At 38.0% G+C, this 19340-nt stretch overlaps 1 protein-coding gene across 1 annotated transcript in view; it reads right to left on the bottom strand.

The window, feature by feature from the left end:
• Window positions 1–19340, bottom strand: part of ADGRG6 (adhesion G protein-coupled receptor G6) — a 118586-nt gene that overhangs the window by 44105 nt on the left and 55141 nt on the right. The window contains 4 exon segments of the mRNA XM_068938519.1: window positions 5872–5931; window positions 6016–6068; window positions 8477–8562; window positions 15819–15902. Of these exon segments, the coding sequence (XP_068794620.1) occupies window positions 5872–5931; window positions 6016–6068; window positions 8477–8562; window positions 15819–15902 (283 nt within the window).

Raw genomic sequence — 19340 nt, 5'->3', positions numbered from 1 at the left:
AAGATCACCGTCTGTCTCACTTTGTCCTAGTCAGTGGAGCTAAGCGGGTTCAGAGAGCAGTGTAGCAAAGCTGCATCCTAATCAGAGGCATAAAAGAAGGTGGGGGCGTCTCGGCTGCCCTTACTTGTATCACAAAGGGCGCATTCTGCTCCGGCAGGGTGACTCAGGAGCTATTCCAGGACAGTGTGCCTACACACGGGCTGTGGTCTAACAGCAACACTGCGCGAGGATCCTGAAGCAATGACTAAAAACGAACCATATGAAGCATGTAGCACAAACCCCAAGACATGTGGCTGAAAATTATTAATGGATATTTCTCCTCTCTCTTTAATTGTACTAGATGGGTTGAACTGATACTGAATTATTGTGGTCATCAACTAATCACTACTAATTTGTTTCCTTGTTGGTGTTAATTGATGTAGAAGTATAACGAGAATGATTTTTAAAGCACTTAAGTACGCAATGAATCTAAATTTCAACTGAAAGTCACGGCAACTTTGGTTCCTAACTACCCAGGCATACGTTTAAAACCTTATTTTGTGTGTTAGTGTTAAATTCTTTACAACTCTTGCTGCTGTGTTGGCTTTGAAGATAAGCAGTGATTGGTGTATACACTTTCAGGTTGGCAGCACAGGCAGGCCCACATACTCAATTACTTGTAAACACTGCGGAGTTCTGCACATTAACAGGACTGCCAAAAGAACAGCTGACCATAATGTAAGCTACTCAGTGAAGATGTATGCCAAATTGTAAACAAAATGTTAGAAAATACGCAAAGTGAGAGAGAAAGAAATGCAAAAGGTCTGCTAACGAAATCTAAGAATTACTTAAATCTGCAATGGCATCTGCAAAAGCACTTTTCCCAGGAATACTGTACTCAATTCTGTCACGCTATCATCCAAAACTACAGCAGAAATATAGGGAAGTTTAAAGCACTCCACAGAAATATCAGAGGTGTGGAGAAACTTTTTTTAAGGTGACTTCGACTATGATAACGTTAACAATGGTCAGAATAGAGAGCAGAAAAATAAGACTGGGTATAATAGACATATTCAAAGAAATGCAAAGTATGGAGAGGTTCCTCTCTCAGTAGAAGTTGATATTATAAAAAGGATATAAAATCTGAGACTTCATGACGTAAACTAAAAATTGCAGCAACTTTTTGTACTATTAAGAATAAAAGCATTCTAGACCTTCCTCTCTAGTGAATGGCCACTGTATCAGAATACTGCTGCAATCTAGGATGATGATTTCTCTGCTCCTGTGTTTGCTTCTCTGGGCCTTGTTCTGCCTTGCAGAACCGGTGCAGGAATACAAATAGCAGCAGCTTTTCAGAAAGCATTTATTAAAATGCAACAATTTGTTATAAATATATTGGTATTCTTTAGTAGGGCCCGGAAAGGGAATGTAGTAGAAAGGCAAAAGAAAAAGGGCTGGAATACCCAATGTTTCAGCAGCTGATCTTAGGTGAAATGAGCTTTTGGTTGCACTAGAACTGTGTTACAAAACTACAGAGAAAGTCCCCTTCCTCCCTGAAAAAAGCAATCCATCACTTTGCTAAAAATGGCATCTGACGATGTCAAGCCTGTATCAAATCCAATTAAAGTCAGTGGAAAGATTCAAAAGAAGTCAGTGGAAGCTGGCTCAAGACTAGATAGCTTCAGCAGGAGAATCATTCTTCAGTAATTCAGGAGGAATTCTCGAATTCCGATTACTGTGATGAAGGCTTTCTTTACAGCTCATGGATAGAAGGTGCCAGCAGAGCACTGAGGAGAAACCTGAGGATCTCTCTTAGGCTCTCTGTTTGCCCAAGTTCCAAGCATAAATATTACACATAATACATACAGGATGGCGTTTGAAAGTATTTCTCAGCACTGGTCAAAGCTGTCCTTTACTGTGCTCAATACTGAAGTTGAAGTCAGAGGAAGTAGAGGGGGACCAGGTTCCTAAAACCTCACCAGCAGAAACCAAGTAACACATCACAGATGTATTCATTTATAATAAGAATATATTATTATTTCACAATGAATACACTTGAAGTAGTCTACAAGAATGCAAAAGTCTACTACTTTGCCCATTTCATTTAACTCAGTTTAGTAACTACTGATACTTAGGACTATAAAAGAAAAATTATGTTGCTCTGATGTTGCTAACTCATGTCTAAAACCATTACACAATCTAATTAGCTGAAGTTTTATCCAAGTGCATTAAACTTTCCATTAAGCAACATGCACCTAAGAACACAGCATGCAGGAGCCTGAATCTGCTTTACTGAAATTGATGGCAAAACTCCCTTGGACTTCAAAAAAAAAGCAGGATTAGGCATGGGCATCTGTGCTTTCCTGCTTAGTTCTTTATTTTCATCTCTAAGAGAAGAGATTTCTGTTTAAACTTAGTGGTCTTAACAGATTGCTCACGCTATACTTTTTAATTTGGATGAGTTGTTTAACAGTAGCGACATTAACGTTGCTTCCCAGAAGCAATTAAACACAAGAAATAGGCCAGAATTATGACAATCAGGTAGTTGAAGCTGCAGCAACCATAATCACATTTGGCTGCTAGGTGGCAAAAGGTTATAAATGAACCTGGGGCTTGGGTTCTCACAACTGCTCGCAAAGTGAAGGAAAAAAAAGGGGGGGGGGGAGCAGGGGCACTGAGTTCCTTAGTAAAAGCCAAATCCCTTTCTGAGGCAGCCCAGCATTAGTTGTATGACAACACCTAGCTTCAGTAGGACCCATATGAGAAAAGCAGCAGTCACAGAAAGGTGTGACAATCCTGTAGTGCCATAAAAGGCAAGACTTAAATGAAAAAACCCAGGTGTGTTTAATTTATCCATATAAAGAACGCAAATGGGCTTAAGTTTCAAAGCTTTGGGCGAAATAATGGCAGAAAAACAAACAGTTATGTTCACACCCCATTCAGAGCTCCTTCCTATTTTATTTGGAACAGCTGCCCTCTGATCAAGAGACAGATACAGTAGGACTGGAGGAGAAAACTGAATGTAGACACAAACTAAAAAATAGCTGTGATAAAATTCTGTCTATTAATATAGTTAATCTACCACAGTACTATCTTGAATCTACCACAGTACTATCTTGTTTCACTGCTGTCATCCAGAGATCATTACAGTGTTCAAGGTGCTGATAATAATATATGCTTTTGGACTTGGCTCTGTGTGTGTCTCTCGTTGCCACATACAATTAATGCATAATAAGCACTCTGTCCTTTGAATTGTTGCACCTCATAGAACTCAGCAATGAACGAATAATCCACTTCCACAGTTTTGTTTTGTTTTGCTCTTCTGCAGAATGGAGTGCAGTTTAAAATATGTTTCTGGAAAACACCTATTTTTAACAAGCCAAAAAAGGTCAGCTTCCTACCTCCCACTTCCAGCTCCTGTTTCTTCTCTGAATCATTCTCTCTCTACTGGTTCTTCCTCTTTCTCTTGCAAGAAGACTGGGTGGGGGGCCCAGTAATAGAAGTTTCTTGATAAGATAACAGTGTATCAAAGAAGGGTGGAAAAGACTTTTTTTTTTTAAACTGCTGTATGAAATAGTAGTGCAAAAGATAAGGAAAATAAAATAGATCTGAATGATAAGAATTTGAATTAATGCAAGGAGAGGAAAAACGTGTCAGGGAGTAAATTAAAGAATTTTGGCAGTGTCTGAGAAACATGAAGACTATGATCCAGTGCAAAAATCAGAGAAGACAAGAGATAAGGTTTAATGAGTTAGATGAAGAGTTAATATGATCATTTATGTAGAAGATAAAGTTAAGGCAATGATGCTTATGGGTTAGGTCTGAAGTTTTAATTGTGGCGTGAAATTCAGTTTAGGTGAACATGAAGGAAAGCAGAATAAAAAGTACTTCAAAACTAAGGGAAATAGTGGAATGTCTAAAACTATGAGAGGAGCTTTATTCTTGACTATCCCTAATTTAGAATTATCCCTAATTCTTGACTATCCCTTCATTTACCTCTTTTCATCTTTGGGAAAATATTCATATAAATAATTTCTAGAAATGCACTAGAGCACATGACAAGGCTGGTATTTCAGTTTCTCTTTAGACCACACCTTCCTTGAAAAACTGTATGATATATCAACAACATATAATTACATTGCCTCTAAAATAAGCAAAATAAATAGGAATGGGATTACTTCCGCATACCCATGACACATTATCAGAAATAATTCAGTGCTAGTTTTACTGTATGGCAACTATGCTAGTGCCTTATAGAAAATACAGTAAACATCATGGACCAGAAGGAAAGGAAATAAGAATAAGAGAGAGGACAATATCAGAACTGCCTATGTGCTTGCTCCTGAAAGTGTATTTCTGAGTGGGGGATTGACTCTTCAGGCAAATCTTTCAATTCTCACAAGGCTCTCTGGCATAAAACTGAGGTTACAGCACTTAAGCAATATGTAACTAGTATGTGAACACTCCCAGAAAGAGACTATTCACATGATGAAACTTAAGCCCGTGCTTAAGTGCTTTGCTGCCACAGAGCTTAACACTTGTCTGACAGAGAACTGACAGACTTTGTGTATTTTAATGGGCTAGAATCATTTCTCCCCCTTCACCTCCTTTTCTCTTATAGATAGATAGGGAATAAGAAACAAAGTCCAGCAGGTAGGACGACAGGAGGGTGTCAAGACATCGGGTGTGTAGCCTGGGGGAGAACAGCTTCTGATAAGCTGGGAAGCTAGTCTGGTAAAAGAGGCACCAGTAAGGATAGGAAAAGCTTCATGTTCCCTAGCAGTCTTGGGTTGCTACTAAGACCTGAGGCATGGTCTGCTCTTAAAAGGTTTTGCTGGCATAGCCACGTCATTTGGAAGTGTGAAAAAAAAATCACACCCACATCACTACACTGGCAAAAATCCTACTGTAAATGTAGCTCAAGCAGCAAAATAGCCCATTCAGGGGCTGGGTTTAAGCTATACCAGTTACATGTTTTTGCCAACAAAAGCTGTCTTTCTGCTATGGGTATGCAGGAAGGAGATGTACTTTTACAACTCTTTTCATGTGTTGGTAAACTCTGTAGAAATCTGGAAGCATCAGCAGCTACTTTCTGACGGTAAATTGGGAATACTGGGCTACCTCTCCACTTAAAAATCTCAGCTGTTGTCACAGCAGTTATCGACAGTTAAAGTCCTTGCCTACAGTACTTATGCCTACACTGCAAAGAGAGGCATCCCATACCCAGTTGTTCTCCCTCCTTCCAGGACTAATTACGTTTTGGTCGCCTCTCCTTAATTTCGTCCTAAGACTCACTCCCTTCCCAGCTGTCCCTCAGAAATCGGGCTGCTGCTTTCAAAGAAATCCCCCGAGGCCCAGTTTTCAGGGGGTGTGACACATTTAACTTTCTTTGGCTGCCTTTAAGGCTGTCCCAGTGCTAATGCCTCTGAACCCAGCAGAAGTCAGGAAATGAGGGCATATGGTAAATAGCTTAACTCACACCAGCTTGGCTTTCAATTCCAGCATGGTTCTTCAGTTTTTTGCATCTAGTAAGATGTCTGTTAACTCAAAAGACTCCGGTTCAAGAGAATAAATATAGTCACAGTAGAAAGACACCAGTGTACCAGTGCTTGTTGCTGAAAAAAGCTGAGTGTGCCGTACCACATACATACATAACTAATATTCTATTAGTTTTGCAGCAGATCATCTATTAACATTTAAAGAAGTGCAGTAAGTTTAAACGAAAATGAACATCACAACCAGTAGGAGGCTTCTGAGCCCATCCAGAGCACTCAGTTCCCCAGCAGTCATATATTTACAGACTGGCAAGATATGCCCAGGATTATGCAATAAAGCCATATCTTGTAATAGCAGGTGTTGCCTCTATCAATAAAAATTCTTTAAAGATATTACCTTTGACTGTCAATGCTTCTTTTATCTCTTACTCCCTCTTTTATGGGGCCAGGTTGGATGCTATAAAGGTAGGAAATAAATATTAAGTAGGGTGGGGTAATTCACAACAGGAATGTAGCTTAAACATCTTCCCTCTTCATTTACCTGATATTGACCACATACACAGTGTAATTCCAATTCTGGAACGTTCGGTTTAGCTGAAAAACAGGAAGACATTGTTCATAAGAACGACAAGATGTTAATAGGGGATCTCCGTTGTCTAAGAGAGAGTCAGAATTTCACTTCTCTTCCTCTTGAGAAATTCCCTTCCATTTTCAAAGCGAAAAGAACACCCTCCCATATGAATGAGGTTACTCTTTTATCAAACAGATGTACAATTGCTGGTGAAGAGTGGGGCTTTTCACAGACAGAAAGGAACCTTTACAAGGTAACGACAGAGTGAGTGGGTGAGAGAACAGGAAGCTAAACTTTCTTCTCTCCCTCTCCTCACCGTCTTAAATTCTTAGAAAAACTTGGATTAGGAAAGATTTACTAACAAAAATACAGGGTTGTTTTTCACCTAAAGTCTACAGTCTTATGATGATCCCTGTTTTAGACATGCATTTTATTCATTTCTGAGCGGGCACCGAGTGCTTAATTTTCCCCTTTAGAGACAATGGGATCCTTACCACTGATTATAGGGGGTACAAGGGCAAGCTATTAATATCTGCAAAGGTGATGTGTATGTTTCTAAGCTGACTCTCCCCACCTAGAAAATTTAGTTCACGTAGGAAGTCAGAGATTGATTGCTTATTTGGCTGAGCAGACTAGACAAGGTCAGCCAGTACGTCCACCTACACATTACTATAAGGGATTCTCTCCAATGGGGAAAACTAGCATGAAGGGCTCTCTGTTGTCTAGGAGAGTGAGGATGCAGAGAAGATAAAACAGGTATTCTTAAAAGAGGCCTGAGATTTGAGACAGTGCCTGCACTGCTGGGATGGACACTGTGGCTTTCCATGTGCCAGTGACATCTATAAACCATTCCCGTGCCTCATTTACGACGTAAAATTTTATGTAAGTGTGCTGATGCCAGCGTCCCAGGTACTGCATATTTCTATATGGCTTTGCCTCATAAATGAGATCAGAGACAATAAAATATCTGTATGTTGCATGCAACTGTCACCTCAGGATACTGTATTACCAAAACCTAATGAAGGTAAAATGAAAAACTACAGGAACCTTACTATCAATTAAAAAGTCAGTGAAATAGTAATCTTAATTCCCTCACAGGTCTAAATCTTCCCAGCATGAAAGAGTCTATGGTCAAGGCGGCTAGAATTTGAATATCCTGGGTGAAATTCTAAAACGGTTCATAAACAACTTGCTGTTTTGCCTGCTTCTCTGCTTTTATAACTGTAATGTGATGACTTCATATTTTTAAGATAATTCATATTTACTGTGTGCTTTAGCTTTAAAGTAGAAATTTTTTTAAAAATAATAAGTGTCAACATTAAATGGTAGCTATTAATTAAAAATTTGAAGCTTCCCTGGGTCAATGAAACATGACAGCTGAAGTTCTTTTCATTTTAACAGCATCTTGACAATGATTTGGTGAAGGGTAGGAGGGCAGGGGTACTAAAGACTTTGATATTATTCCACCGTCTTCACCTCCTCATGTTGCAAATCTGTTTTTGCAGCCCATCCTCTTTTGCATACTCAGCCAGTGGCCAGGTGACACCTTTCTAGAGTCTTTGACTCAAGCATGTAAGTACTTTGCTTAAGTACTGCTTGCTAAGAGGACAATCTTAGCAAAGGTGGATGACTGCATTTCTGGTTTGTAGATCACTGTAGACACTTTCTCTTCCTTGGCTTCTGCAAGCCTCCAGGTTTATTAAAAGAAGAACAAACAATAAATGCAACATCTTTATCACAATTTCATGTGAGTAGTTGATACAAGGACTACTTAGAGAATGTGTGAGTGCCAGCATATGAACTGTATTTGTATTCAGACAGGCAAAACTTTCCAAGGTAGGGAACTTCAATAATCCTCCATCTAGGGGACCCAGGAAGAAGCCTTATGCCCGCTAAGATGTGTTGAAAAGGTAGAGCTGCTAGAAGCCCCAACAACTAACCTAGGGTAAAGGACTTCTAAAGTAAAGATTATTAGGCTAAACTGGAAAGGTGCATTGTCTCACACGAATTAACACTGATTGCTTATTATTATCTCTGCTGGTCATAATATAAATTCAAAATCACATTAATAGTTGAAAATTCCATTCTGTATAGTGACCAAGGAACTTAAGACACCTGCCTCTTTCAATGGATGATTCTGATTTCTACACACTTTGCAAAATCTCAGCTAATATCGACATTTTTTAAGCAGCTGACTGGTACAGGGGAGACATTTCAAAATTTTATCCATAGTGCCTAAAAGCCCAAAACAGGCTTGAATCAGGTACTGTGCAAACAAATAATACAGAGAAAGATTAGGTTTCAGAGAGCATATATTAAAGCTAAGAGTTTATTTGGTATTTTCTCTCTCTCTTTTTTTTCTTTTCAGATTGATAACATCAACGGGTCATATTTCTATATGTATTCAGACATAAAAGAAAACTTAACTTACCCATTCTGCAACCACATCGTGTACTTTCGATGCTGAGTTGGGGTTTAAACTAAAGACAGTTATAGATATCCTGTAGAATAGCCCACCTGTCCATTAAAAACAAGATTATGAAGTTAGAAACTTTGAGCAAATCTACCAGTTTAATAATGTGAGACTTTAGTTTCACGATGAATATAAACACTTGACTGAACCCCAGAGACAGGGACGCTTCAAGCTCTTGTTGATTTCATATAAGTTTGGAGCGTACAAGCACTCCAGGCTTGGGCCCATTCTCACTAGTCCTACCAAACTAGACAAGAATTCCTTCCCTCTCCATTTTTTTCACAGACACTTGAAATTTGACACAGAAACTCACAAATATCATTTCCCTCTCCATTTTTTTCACAGACACTTGATATTTGACACAGAAACTCACAAATATCATGTATAAATACTATTTTGCATATGCCTTTTATGCAGTGTGTAAAAGTAAGATCATGAAAATCTCACGAATTTAAACAACAATTATAATTACTGAACTCTGCAACACAGATACATTCTGCTCTCAGTCATATTCTTATAATCCAGAGATCACTGCAGGTTCTTTGGAAATTTCTCAAAACTGGAAACTCTATGAGAGCAAACATGGCTTCTCAGTTGAAAGTTACAAGATACCTGAGGACAGAATCAGAAGGGAGCAGGGCTGTCCAGTTATCATTTTGGCAGCACAATCTTTTTTCTCAGTTCTGGTGACGGCCAGACAGGAGAACAGTATGTTAGTTTTACAAAACTGGCAGCTGAACAAACCATCTTCAATCACAAAATGCTTAACACTTGGCTTGGAGCAATTTTATATTCAATAAAATTGTTTTGAAATAACACCAGGTAAATATAAATTCTCTTGAAGCTCATGATTTGGTAGACAGCATTTTTGTCATTTATGAGATTTCACATGTAATAAGTAAAATCAAGTTATCTCATAGCTGAGCTTTATGTTAAAAAAGGTTTCTTTTCACAAGGCAAAAAATTTTCATTCAGCAACTACAAAATTCTATCTGCTCTTGTGAGATAAAATATCCCTGGATGTGAGGAAGGTTTAAGAACTTCTGTATCAATGTAGTCCAATGTATGCCCACATATGGCGTTGTTTGGCTGGGGACTGCTAGCAAATGAGGCTGTGGGTCTTGATCACAGATACATGTGTTTATATAAATCTTTTGTAAATGTGGCAGAGGCACTTCATAGGACAGAGCAGGACATGAAGAAAATTATACGGAAAAATCGTTCTGTCTCATAATTAGAAAGTGCTCTATCTTTCCAAGTCTAAATCAAAAAAAGACCTTTTATTCTAGTTTTATACAGGTGGAGCAAATGTCATCATTTTACAACTTCATAGATACTACTGGAGATCATTTTACAAGAGCTTAAAAATAAAATAACCTAACAAAAATTTTGAGTCTTAGTATTTTCCCATTTAATTGTGCGCATTTGTTACTATCTTACTCAAGAGCTGGTTTGAGTATTGTTCTTTCTCTTCATTATGGATTTGATCATATTCTCATTAAGATTAGTATGAAAACTCCTTTGGGATTAAAGAGGAATGAGTCATTTTCTTGAAGGAAGATGGTTTACCAGTTACCCTCTTTATTATATAAGTAGTATGAACTTGCTTGCTTTTTAATTAATTGGCTTTGTTCCTCCCTTAAATCAGCAAATACACAAATTTGGTGTGCAGTTTTGTCGTTTTGTTTGTTATTATTGCTGTGACAGCTTCAAATAAAAAGTGAAGAAATTAAGTCTAGACTTTAGAAAGAGAAAACTGGAATTTGGTCAAGCTGAAAACATTTGCCATAAGACTTGGATCTTGTATATATGCATATTTTTCTGTATATACATATATTAGATTTGATTTTATGTGTATAATGTGCATCTTATGTACTATATGGATACACATATACAGAAAGTGTGCATAATATATATTCTCATGCATTCATATGTAATCATATATATAATTATACAGTCTCATTTATATAATTATGTATATGGGCAAAATTACCTTAATATAGGAATATGCAAAGTATTTTTAAAATCAAACTTAGCATCTACAAACTAGAGTCAATAGCTTCAAGATCTCCACCAGATGGTGACCCAAAGCATGTTTTAATGAGGTGAACAAAGAACAAGAACAAAGAACTAATCTACCATTTTAAACGCTCTCAGGAGACTGCAGCGGCAGATAGTTAACAACTAAAAATGATTTCTCACTCTCCAAATCAAGCAGTGGAAATCCCACTTCCAAACGCTGAATGAAAAAAATATTCCTTTGGGCAGAAATTTAATGAAAAGTAGCCAAAGATAATTTGAAAAAAGAGGAAAAAGGAACATGGAAAAACAATTCTCCCCTCACCCACCCCAACTACAAAAATATAATGATCAATGAAATACCAGGATTGTTTTTTCAGGCAAATTTTTCAAAAGTCTCTTTACAAGGTTTCCATCGGGCCTTTGTTTTTTGAAAGTTAAATATTCAAAAATATAGGAATACTGTCAATGAGAAACATCCCTTACAATTTAAAATAATAAAATGATATAAAAAACATAATATACTGAGTGACCCAATACATCATCCTCACAGTCTCATGAGAGCTGTCTCAGTTAGAGAAATACATAAAAATTAGAAATCATATGTTAATGACATTTGCTATCACTAAGATGTTACAAGTTCCCTTCTACTGTAATTAAATCACTATTCTAAAATCTTTTCATATGCTAAATGGAACTATATCTAAGAAATTCAGCTATTTCTATGTTCAGTCTACCAACTGAATATCTAATAGAGAAGATGATATGTTTTTTTCTACATCTAACTTGATGGCTTGACATACTGTAGTTGACCTCAGGACGACACAGGCAGCCCAAGTCAGTGAAGGAGTAACATAAACAAGATAAGAGGACTGGGGGAGAGCTAGTAAGTTGATTCAGTGGTGGATAAGGGGTGGTATTTTGGCTTGTTCCAGATGATAAGTTGGCCAAGGAATGAATATGTGCTGAAACTGATGACTGATGGTACGTTACAGGAGAAACTGACATTTGGGACTGCATGAAAGAGTGATGGAGTGCTCCTCCCGTTGTCAGCAGAGTGTGGCTCAAGCTGGTCTCTTTGTTCTGAATAAATCCACTGTATGAAGATGACAAAGGTACTGCATTATCCATTTTCGCTGTTCTTGATGATTCCAAAATAGAAGAGAGATTGGCAAAGCTTCCAAAATCAGTATCCTCAAAAGAGAGGGATATTGTCTGCACTTGTAAATCCAAGGAATGCATACTCACAAGATTCACAGAAGACACTCCTTCACTATGCTTGCTAAAGTATCCATCCACCTGCCACTCTGAATCCCTTTCTGAAAGACCTGATTTGTTAGTTGATGTGAGAATAGCAGAAATCCTTATTTCATCACCACCGATGATCACTTCTTGTTCTACAACCTGTAGAGAGTATTTCAGAACGTCCTCAAGATTTTCAATGGAGTGTTGTTCTAAAACAGTCAGATGACTTCTCAGTGTTGCTGTTGTTAGTAAATTTAGCTCTGCTACATTCCACAGAGGGATCAGGCTCGGAGAAACTGGATCAAGATGATTCGGAAGACTTTCTGGGAGTGGAGGTGTTGAGTAGCTGTTAGGAGGTACACTGACTCCGAGTTTTGAGTCTGAATGAAGAGGGTGTCTGATTTCCAAAGACAATGTCATTGTGAGTGAGTCAGAACTCACTGGGCTGTTGTTCCTTAACAAAGCATCTGCAGCCATTTGAACTGTACTTTTTGCATTATCAGTAGTACTTGTTATAGCATTATTCTCTGAAACACGTTGTGACTCCAGTGACTCATATATTCTTGTACTGTTTACCAAAATCTTAACTGATGTATTGATCAAGCAAGCAGTTTGGCTATCTCTTGAACATGAAGGCTGGGTTCCTGAATGTGTTGGAAGGACTGAAGCAAGCTCATGCCTATTGTTTAAGAAGGTCATGCTGGTTAGGTCACTTAATATATCAGCTCCTGTTTCCATGTGTAAACTACCAAAGGTTATTAATTTTTCTGTGGAATTTGCAAGTGCCATATCAAAGTGGCTTATCTGCACGTGTACCGAATGTTGACTTAAAGGTGCTTCCAGAGAAGGCAAAGGAAATTCTAAATAAAATTCATCATTGGAAGCCATGGTTAGGCTAGTAGAACTGTTCACTGCTGACTGCAACTGTGATATTGCCTTGTCACTACTTTCTGAAATCCTCACTGAAAGGCCTGAAACAAATAAACTAAAGATTTGTCTTTCCAAAGTTGAAGGAGGGCTAGACAAGTCCATTTCTTCAACTCTGTGACCTAATACACTAACAGTAGGAGTTTGCTCAGATATACTATCAACTTTAGTAAGTGAACTAATGGATGGCAGCTTCTCTGTTGGGGAAGAAAGCAGTTTATTAAATGAGAATCGCCAATTTTCTGCTTGCTCCCCAGAAAACACTTCAGACACTTCTTTCAAATGATGTGAAACAGTCCAGAAACTTGCTGTTAAAGAAGGGGAAATATCTACATAGTTTGTTGGAAAATCCAAGTAATCTGATTCCCAGGACTTGACAACTCTATTCGTGTTCTCTAATTCCAATGCGGAAAAAGCTGACTCTTCCTTTTGACGATCATTATGAAATGCATCTAAATTGTTGCCCAGATCTCCATTTCCCAGGGTCTCACTTGGTTTCTTATGAACATATCCTGAAGGTTTCAAATAATGGGGCCAGTGATTACTATTAGATATAATTATGCTGTCACTTTTCCAGTGTATGTCACTCAACGGCTGTTGATAAATAGGCAGTGTAGTTACAATATGCTCGAATTTTGAACTTGCCCAGCTTGTTCCTACCAGGAGTGATGAAAATGTTGGTGGTTCTCTACTGTATCCTTGGAATAAATAGTCATCTGTTTGCTGGATGTCAGGCATAATTTGTGTATATGTTCTTTTTATATTTTCAAAAACAATTGTTGAGTTTGCATATGCAGTCTCCACAGAGGTTAAATCTGTAACACCTCCTGAGTGATGTTCCTTATTGTACCTAGATTTTGTGAACTGAAATTCACTGTTTGCTGGTAACACAGAAAAAGATTTCTTATTGGCATTGCCTTCTGTTATTTCCAGATAAACATTCTGAGAGGCAAATTCTAGAAAATCTAGTCTACTTTTTTGAAATGATGATTCATCCTCTGTAGGTGACATAGGTAAGCTAGGGAGAGAATGGTGGCTTTCTTCTTGAATGTCAGAGGTGATATGATGGTGAAATACAGTCTCACTCCACCAACTCTCAGGTTCAAAGATACCATTTATGTGCATGACACTGGATGTGCCGCTGCTGGAGGACGAAGTCCCCAGGGTTTCTTTTCTGTGTTCATCAGTGGTGATTCTGCTAATGGAAAAATGGAATGCTGACTCAGATGCAGAATAATCTAATCCATATGCCGAAGTCCATGCTAGCTCTGCAACAGCACTTCTATTTTGAAGAAGAGGAACGGCTGCATTCTCAGAACGATCTGTAACAACTTCTGCTGCATCATATATGTCACGGAATAAACTTCTAGAATCATTCATAATATTTGTACTGGGTAAACGATTCATCGCAGTATTATCTAGATGCATTTTTTCTGTGAAATCCTCCAAGGTACCCTTGCCAGTCTCCTCAGAAGCAACTGATGTGGACTCAGATAGAAGAAACACACTGTACATGTTTTTTCTCCCTGGGTTTTGATTCTCATTTGCTGCGTTTTTACTGAAATGGAGAGGCCTTTGTTTCACTGGCCAAATAATTGGGGTTGAGATAATTCCTATGGTTTTGACCCCTTCTATCTTAGACTCTTGCTGCCCTTGCAGTCGTGAATGGGAGGATTCAGGTGAATTTCTCTTCATTCTGAAGATAACTGTAGCAGGAAGTCTGAGTTCCTGCAGCTCTGTGTGTAGTAAGCCATAGAGTTAATGAATTAAAGAAAATATATGCAACCTAATTCTGTTCTTGGCTGTCTGTTCTCGATCTAAAAATCAACTTGCTGTCTGTGGAAGATCATGCCTGTTAGCTCAGTGAAAGTTTCACTTACTTCTACTGTAAATGAATTTGGGCTACTTTGCTTAGTCTTTCTGCTTTCAGTTTTTACTCCTACTAACATTAACAGGGCATTAAATTCCTTTTCTAGCTATGAAAAACACAGATGGGTCTACTGAACTTTTCATGGTGAGCACGGAGCAAGCAGCTCCAGAAACAGAAACCCCTCCACACAGTTTGGGAGGAAGCATCAGTATTTTCTTACTTGTACTGCTCAGTAAATCCAAACAGGATGAATTCAGATACATTCTTTCACATTCTCTACTGTATTGCCTGATTGCCAATATACAAGAAATGATTTGCCAAGAGAAAAGGCACTCCAAGAATTTTAAAACCTACAGTATCAACTGAGGCATTAAAAAAAAAAAAAGGATGCTAATATACTTCTGTATAAATCTTTCCTAAAAAGATACTTGAGCCTCAAGTGAAAACAGCAGAAAACTAATTGTTTCCATATTATTATTAATGCTTAACAACTATCTTCAACACAATAATAAATATTTAGTAGCTCCTCACAAAATGATGCTCAGACTCTGGGAGACAGTGATATCATAGAATTTGAGAAAACCTTAAAAGAAATCCTTGCTTTTTTTCTCTGCTAATAATAGGCTCACTTACTGCCTTATTTTTTCCCTTAATCTTTCTAAATGAAAAGTAAATTATATCTGATACTCTCAACATTTTCCCTAGTAAAGTCTGATCCAGCTCTTCTTGAAGTCAGTGGAAAGATTCCTGTTGACTCAGTGGAAGTGGTTTTGCTCCATAGGAATGATGCCACTTGGCTTCTGAAAGTTACCAGTGGGGAACAGACAATCCCAAAGCACTACTGCCCTGGCTGTACACGCGGTAGCTACACGATGCCTAATAATCTGCAGTGATAAAACATTTCAAAAGCATGATCCTTCTCAATCTCTTCTAAAAAATACTTATCCTTTCCCTGGTTCTTTGCATGGGTAAATGGAATTGGTGACACAAAGTGAATGCCTTTCAGACAAGAACTAGGCAAACATGATACAAACATACACTGAGTTTAATTCTGTTCTCATTTATACCATTCTCACATGGGCTAGTCCAGTGAAGTTACTCCTGATTTTTTTCAGCGTAAATGAGATCAGAACTGAGGCATGACCCTCAACATTATGAAACTATGAAAAACACACCTTAAAATACAATACATTTGCTCTAGACACAGTACAAGGAAAAATGTAACACAGGATTTCTTACCATTGTTTGGCTTATCGGTTCTATTAGTATCGGGCATGTTAGTGGTGACAATGGGTGGTGTAGGAGTAGTAGCATTTACAGTAGCTGGTAACAAAGATGAGAAAGAGGTGAACTTGAATGAAATATGAATGTTAATGAGGTAAGACAAAATGGGAACAACGCATGACAACGTAAAATGCAACCTTCTACATATAATGCCATACATGTTAAAAAAACACGCATTTTTTTCTGTACAAAGCGATGAATGGATATGAACTGAGGTCTCAATCCTGCAACTTCACTGTCGCTGACTTCAATGGGAGTATTGCCAGTGTAGGGGTTGCAAGATCAGTCCTGTACTGCTTTCATAAATTCTGAATCCTCTTATGAGAGCGTCAGATCCAACAGCTGTGGCAAAGGCCAGAAAATAGATCTCATAAATTCTAAGATGCATGCGCTTAGAATATTTGCTTCTGAAAAGAATCATTGCCCCTACTCAGGAACTGAAGATAAAAAAAATAATGTGAAACTAAAACACCCATGTAAGGATCTAATTAACTCCACCCATGTAAGGATCTAATTAACTCCACGGAACTTCACATAATGAAGAGAATTAAAATCAGACTTGGAATAACTGGAGTGGATATATTTCAAAAGTTTCATGTAGGATTTCAGCTGTACTGTTCCCATTGACACTAACAGCAGTCATCCCACACAACACTGGAAAATGTTTCCCAGAACTAGCTAGAATGCTTTTTGAATACAGTGTGAAGAAACAAAATTGCAAATTCCCCTTACAGCAGAGTGGGAGGGTACACACTCCAGAGGAAGGAAACAATTCACAGATCATGCCACTAAATTTTCAAATAATAAATTGGAAAAAATATTAATTTCATTCAGTAACTCCCAGGGAACATAAGTCCACTGACTGACAGATTTCTTTTTTCCTGAAAACTCTTTTTACAGTGTGAAGATTGGTGCAGGATAGTCTTACAATGTTACGTGTCCTTTGCAGATTTTGGCCAAGAACCAAATCAGAAGGGTTAAGAAATTGTATTTTAAGTAAGAAATTGCATTTTTGATTTTTGTGAGGTCATTTTAGTTATGAACGTTCTATTTTCTGGGGGAGGAGAAGGGAACGAGAATAGATCTATTTATCTTTGCTTTCTATTTATGTTTTATATAGCAAAACTGCAGAATGATTTAGTTTTTGAATATTCAACATTATATTTCAATAGCTTGTGCGTTTTTAGCCATTAACATAAATTACAAAAAAAAGAGGACTACATCAGCCAGTTTGGCAAAAGGAGCAGAATTGGGAAAGACTATGGGAAATATGCCTATGGAGAGTGAAAGTCTGTATCCCATTTCAAAAACACTTTCGTTCTTTGTCATTAAAAAAATTGCCTTTGCAAACAAATTTCTTTTTTTCTAATCTATTTTATGTTTTGATGATAGCAAACTGCCAAAGATAGTGCTCAGCAGCAATTATAATCAAGTGATAATACTTATATACATGATATATGGAGCAGGTAATGTTCATAAAATACAGGGGGTCCTACTAGTGTACCGAATTCCCTCCCTCGTAACCCATGAAGATCAGATGAAGAATCCTGTAAATTAAAAGCCTACTTTCTCTGTTACTGTTCATGAGCTAAGTTTCAGTTTATTCCTTGGAAGTAAGTACTTGCAATGAGAGAAGTATGAAAATGTGAAAGAGAAGTTAAACATATCGTGACAGGAAAGACAGCTAGGCACGACAGCTGACACTGTTCTTCAGTTCCACTATCAGTCTGCTTATGGAACGGCTTGAACATTGTAGTCAAGGGTTAATACTTTGATGAACGTTGTTTTGGTCGGAGGACCAAGTAATGTCTTACTTAGCAGAGTGCCTGGAGGAAGGGAAACATTGAGCAAAATGGCAGTACAAATGAACAAATCTCTACGCAGGTTCCTCTGGTACTTTAAGGCATTAATAGCTTAGCTTAATTTGGTTTGTAGCGCTCTAGCCTCTGAGTTTAAAAGTTATAAACTCAAGTCTCAGCTTAGGCAGTGGGCTCACGTTCAGGTTTCAGTGAGACAAAACGCCTAGAGAAAGAGAGGGAGGATTTGGAGGCTGTAGCAAACAGGGGCTCTAACCAGGAAAGTGAGCATGACACCCTCTAATATAAAAAAAGCTCTTCCTCCATTAAGTTCAGGGCTATACGCTTTGAGAAACAAGTTTTAAGCCTTCTTACTCATTTTATCTTCCAATCAACACTGTTAAAGGAGGTATCTTTCAATGAATGAAAATATTTACTAACGTTCAGTTCCTAAACATAAGCATGATAAAGTAAACAGATACTTGCATCAGACTGTAGCTGACAAATTATCTGGCATCCAGACCTTTGTTACCGGTGCGACTGCACAACACAAACAAAAAAAAGAATCCAAACTGACTTTTCAGATTAAAGTAAGTCTGCAGCGCTGACAGAAATAGACAGATAGGTATCTTTTTATGATTTTCATGATTACAACAATGATGATGACAATGAACTGGGCTGATCTGCCACTTTCCAAGTAACAAACACAACACAGCAGTGACATTCTGCCAATCCCTTTGCAGAGAAGGTAGGCATGTCAGGAAACATTAGTATTACCCCAGTGAAAGTACTCGCAGTGTTTATTGAAGATGTGATGGTCTAAGGATCTAAAAAAGACAAGTTTGAAAGGTAGCATCTTTCATTAGAAGTAATACCTTCTACGAGACAGGTTAACAAAGCTAGAAAAAAGGAAAAGGCTTTTAGGAAAATGGGCCTGCTTGTCGGAAAAGGGTGTCCATTTTTGCAGCCATATCAGTTGATGTATTGAAAGATATTCTCTCTCTTTGCACACCATGCCATTCTGACAGAAGAAATCTCTTGGAGTTCTTCCAAGAGTATAGAGAAGCATCTCTAGATGGTGGCTGTATTATCTTTTCTGTAGAAAGGACTAATACTGAATGACGGTTGCTGTCATATTTACCCAGGCTTACTAGTGCCAGTATTTGGACTGCATTACATTTTGTCAGTCTGACGTCTGAAAGCTGCTGTTTGACATTAGATTATGAAGATAACCGGCATTTTACTTTCCCTATGGACAACAGTACAATACGCTCCAGGACCCTGAACAAATTCACCTCAGGAACATCTGGGAAAAGTACACGGAAAACTATTTTGAAACTTGGCTTCCCAACAGGAGTGCATTTTGCTTTTTATTTTTAAGCTAAATCTGATTTACTTGCAAATGTTGATTTAGAAAGTGTTTCCTCCTCCCCCTCCCTTTCTCATTTCACTCTTTCCTGTCTCTGTCTTCTACTGCTCAGCTTAAAAAGGGTTACAGAACTTGACATTATTTTGGTGCAGCTGCTGCTGTGATTAAAGTTCAGCATAGCATGTCACCTCATCAGCAGGGTCTGTGTTCATGAATGCTCTGAGCAAATGGGCAGATAATGTTCACGCGGGACATTTTTGTAGAACCTAAGCCTCTAAACAGAGATGAAGGAATTAACTACCCTTGCATGTC

Source organism: Struthio camelus, chromosome 3 (assembly GCF_040807025.1).
Source record: "Struthio camelus isolate bStrCam1 chromosome 3, bStrCam1.hap1, whole genome shotgun sequence".
NCBI lineage: Eukaryota > Metazoa > Chordata > Aves > Struthioniformes > Struthionidae > Struthio > Struthio camelus.
The sequence above is the reverse complement of the archived record's forward strand: the minus strand, read 5'-3'. Positions and strand labels throughout refer to the sequence as shown.